The 4201-nt window shown below is 38.5% G+C and overlaps 1 protein-coding gene across 2 annotated transcripts in view; it reads right to left on the bottom strand.

The window, feature by feature from the left end:
• The window catches only part of LOC109962157 (protein kinase cGMP-dependent 1), an 86070-nt gene that overhangs the window by 16107 nt on the left and 65762 nt on the right, over positions 1-4201 (bottom strand). For both annotated transcript variants that reach the window (XM_020603629.1, XM_020603620.1), the window contains exon 8: positions 1842-1907. In XM_020603629.1, coding sequence (XP_020459285.1) covers positions 1842-1907 — 66 coding nt within the window. The remainder of the gene's footprint in view (positions 1-1841; positions 1908-4201) is intronic.

Consider the following 4201-nt stretch of genomic DNA (forward strand, 5'->3'; position numbering starts at 1 on the left):
ATTAATTTAAATTCAAAAGTTATTAGAAAATGGTCAGACAGAAGAGGGTTATGGGGAAAAACTATTAAGTGTTCAGTTTTGATGCCATATGTCAGAACCAGATCAAGAGTGTGATTAAAACAGTGAGTGGGTTTATTTACAGTTTGAGAGAAGCCAACTGAGTCTAATAATGAACAGAATGCATTGTTGAGGCTGTCATTGTCGGCACCTACATGAATATTAAAGTCGCCTACTATGATTATTTTATCTGTACTAAGCACTAAATCAGACAGAAAGTCTGAGAATTCACTTAAAAACTCTGAATAAGGAGCAGGTGGACGGTATACAATAACAAACAGAACAGGCTTTTGAGTTTTCCAGTTTGGGTGTGAGAGACTCAGGGTGAGACTTTCAAATGAGTTATAACTATGTTTAAGTCTAGGGTTGATTAATAGGCTTGAGTCAAAGATCGCTGCCACGCCACCACCTTGGCCTGTGTTTCGAGGGATGTGACTGCAGGAAACAGCAGTCCGTCAAAGGTTCCGCCAACATATGAACCTCTTATGAAAACAGGGCAGACATTGTAATGAAATTTCAAACCTAGTTGCTGCAGCAAAAGGAAAACAGCAAAAGTCTGGGTGAAGATTAGCGTGAAGGGCAGCCTGAAGCTAAAGAATGTAGTTATGCTCTTTGATTAGCTCCTGGCAAACATCAATTCAAAAACAGCTCTTGTTAGTCACTCCTGCACAAATCTAGCATAACTTTAAATTTGTTACTGAAGTTAATTTAGGATTTAAGACATATTTTACACCTGCCTTCTTGACATCACTAAACAAAGAAAGCTCAGTTTTGTGTGTCTGTGTCAACAGCTTGATGAGAATTATTTGAATCCTGAACTTGAACGCTGGATCAGTCAAAAACTTAGGCGATAACAGTATTGCCTTTTATAATTTGGTAGCTAAAAATAAACTCAGACTATTAAACATTTGCTGGCATATTGCCCATAAGAGAGACACAATGACAAATGGTAAAATGTTGACTTAAGAGTTAAAAAAAAAAAAGTAGGGAAGTCTCATAAAGCTGATTCAGTAACATTGGCTAACATTAGCTACTGGGCACAGAAATCTAAATAAAGCTATAGCAGCAAAAACCCTGAAGGTTAAAAGGTGTATAGTGTGTAAAATTGCTTTTGAATTCAGCTTTTCATTTTCAACAGGACAAATATGTTATTTAACCTTTCAGAAAGTGTTTTGCTTTAAGCTAGACATTGCAGCTGTAATAGGGGGTGACTGTGGTTCAGTGGGCAGAGCGGTCATCTCCCAAACAGAGGGTTGGAGGTTTGGATCACAGTTCCTGCAGTCCACATGTTGAAGTGTCCTTGGGTAAGACACTGAACCCCCAAGTTGGCCCCGATGGTTAGAGCCATCGGTGTGAGTTGGCGCTGCAGATGGCTGCCTCGGTTCCATACTGCAAACAAATTTCTTGTGTGTGTAACATACTTGGCCAAATAAAGGTGATTATTATATTAAGCTTGATCCAGCAAAAGCATGACCCTTTTTTCACCTCAGATTTATTGAATTAATTGAAATTGAGTGTATCTTATAAGATAAATGTAACATTTTTATGAGAGCACTGATGTTTTATGAAGTGTACAAGTGGGCTTGTGCTGATGCAGTGTTTAAGGTCACCCTTACTTGACTATAATGAGCAAAGCACAATTTGTGGACTACTTTTGCATGACTCTATTTACTGAGTTTTGTATCGCTGGCCAAATATACAGTATGCCTTTGTGATGCTAAAAAAGAATTGAGAAGGTAGAATAGCCACTGTGTTCTGTGGAAATTAACTTTATTGATACTCACTCTCTGTCAATGACTAGACAGGTGACTGCCTCTGCTGCAATGACACTGGCCGTTCTGATGTCCTCCCTGGAGAAGAAGATCACAGAACACAATCAGACACCAAAGCAAAACTGGCACATTGGAAACATCTGTCTCTCAGTAACCTCTTATTCAAATCCATTTACTCTATAAAAGGTACTGGCAAATCATACAGACATCACTCTCAACAAGCAGTGCACATAATTGCATGATTGGCATTACTTGTTAACATATTTGACATCAAGTTCCTCTTCCTCTGATGACAAAGCTCCTTCAGAGGAGTCGCCCCAGTCACATGAATCCTCTGAGTCTGTATCCCAAGAATCCATCCCTCACCGTGAAAATGTTTGTGCACACAGTTTGTCCCACAGTGATAAGCTCCAATTCTGAACCAGCACACTGCCCAGGGCAGAACTCCAAAAGAAGACACTCCTGTAGTACTTGAATATAAATCTCCAATCCGAGTGCAGTGTTATCCACTCTGACACAGACTAAAACATTACAGAAAGACAAGAAATCCCTTGGGGGATGTCCCATAAGCAGGTTATGTCATTTCCCTTTTTTTTTTCAACAAAGAAGAAGAAGAAAAGAGATCATACTCTAGTTGAATTTAATAACCCGAGTGGGAGCAAATCAAATGCTAAGATAGAAAGAAAACTGATTCAATCCAGTTGAAGTGCTAACAGTAACTGACACTCGCTCTCTGCATCTGAACTGAACTCGTGAGTAGAAGTGACAATTCCTCATGCCATGTTAACTCTCTCTGCCTCTCTGCCTTGTCTCTTCCAAACCTCACACATGCACTCCCCCTAAAACGTGCACAGACTCGTGCACATATGCACAAACTGTCTCACTCTTTCTACTGACCCCTTTTTGAATAAAGGTCACAGCTGGTGGTGGAACAACAAATTTGAAAGGTGAGTACTACAGAGAATAGAGCAGGGTTGAGGAAGGCAGGATTTGTCAGCGGCATAGGATATATTAACAGATGACTACTGGGACCTCCTGGCTAGCATAGCACGTACAGTGTTTCATTCACCTCTGATGGCTCCTATGACCTGCAGTCATGCTCTTACAACAATCCACTGGCAAACCCTACCCCACCTGTTCTTCTGTTGTACCCAAAACAGCATTCAGTACAACTTGCTTAAGTACACTTACAGTATTAATCATCATCATCCTTTATTAGCAGACTCAAGGTCCATACAAAAAAGAAATAAAAGAAAAAGCAAGGATATAAAAGAAGAAAAATAAATAAATAAAAATCATAAAAGACATTTATACCAATGTTTCCACAGAGAGGATTGGTAACGTACTACACTAAAACCAGGATTAGCCAGCATCATTATAACCAGGTTAATGGGTGAAAGAACAGCTAGTGTAGTTTGGATGAAGACAATGTGCTACACTATTGTTGTTAGGATTTATTATGAGATAGCTTATTTTGGGAACAGAAAGTCACACTCAGTAAGAATAAGCTCTCAGCAATTCACATTGCACAGGTCTGTTACGCTGTATAATTTAACTTGAGTCACAGATTATCATGACATGATGAGTGATATAAAGAGTCATAAAGGGAAGTATGAGAGCTCTCATAATATAAGTTGAAGCTGATTATTCAAATAGTTACAAACTGAATAGGGAGCCAGTACTGTTCAGGACTGTTAAGGCACAAATGCTTGTAATGTGCCAGCTGCGAATTTGCCAGTGACAATCCGCCAGCTGTAGTCACTTTTTAAAAGCTATCACTTCTACAAATTTACCTGCCTCTGTTGAGTAAGTTGCACAACCTCATATTGATTCCTGTAATATACTGTATGTATTCAAAGAGCCAGTGAAGATACTTACTGAAACGTGGATATTCACTGAAAATGTTGGAGTCATTAGTCAATAATTTAAGAATGTTGAGGATTTAAAGAACTTCCAATGACTTTGATATTAATTTAATAGATTAAGTATCACATTTTCTAACTGAAAGATAGTGTAGTTAAATAACAGTCTACTCGTCATGGACACACACCAGTTTTCTCATCACTGACAATGAAGGGCTGTTTTTAGTCAGATAGATATTGGTTAGATACTTGATGTATTAGAAATGTTTAGTGGAGATAGGATGTCTAGTTAGACTGTTAAATGCTTAGGCATGCTTATGAGTTTCTACAGGGTACATCTGGTCAAGGATAACTAGAGAGAAAAGTTGATGACTGTCAGAAGACAGGGTGTTTAATATTATTATTATGACGTGTATAACTGTAGCCTTAGCCATAATATGTTCTTATGTTTAATATCATGACATGTCACTAGAGGTCGTGTGAGAATGTTTTTAGTTACACACCACTTAA

Source organism: Monopterus albus, unplaced genomic scaffold (assembly GCF_001952655.1).
Source record: "Monopterus albus unplaced genomic scaffold, M_albus_1.0 scaffold3.1, whole genome shotgun sequence".
NCBI lineage: Eukaryota > Metazoa > Chordata > Actinopteri > Synbranchiformes > Synbranchidae > Monopterus > Monopterus albus.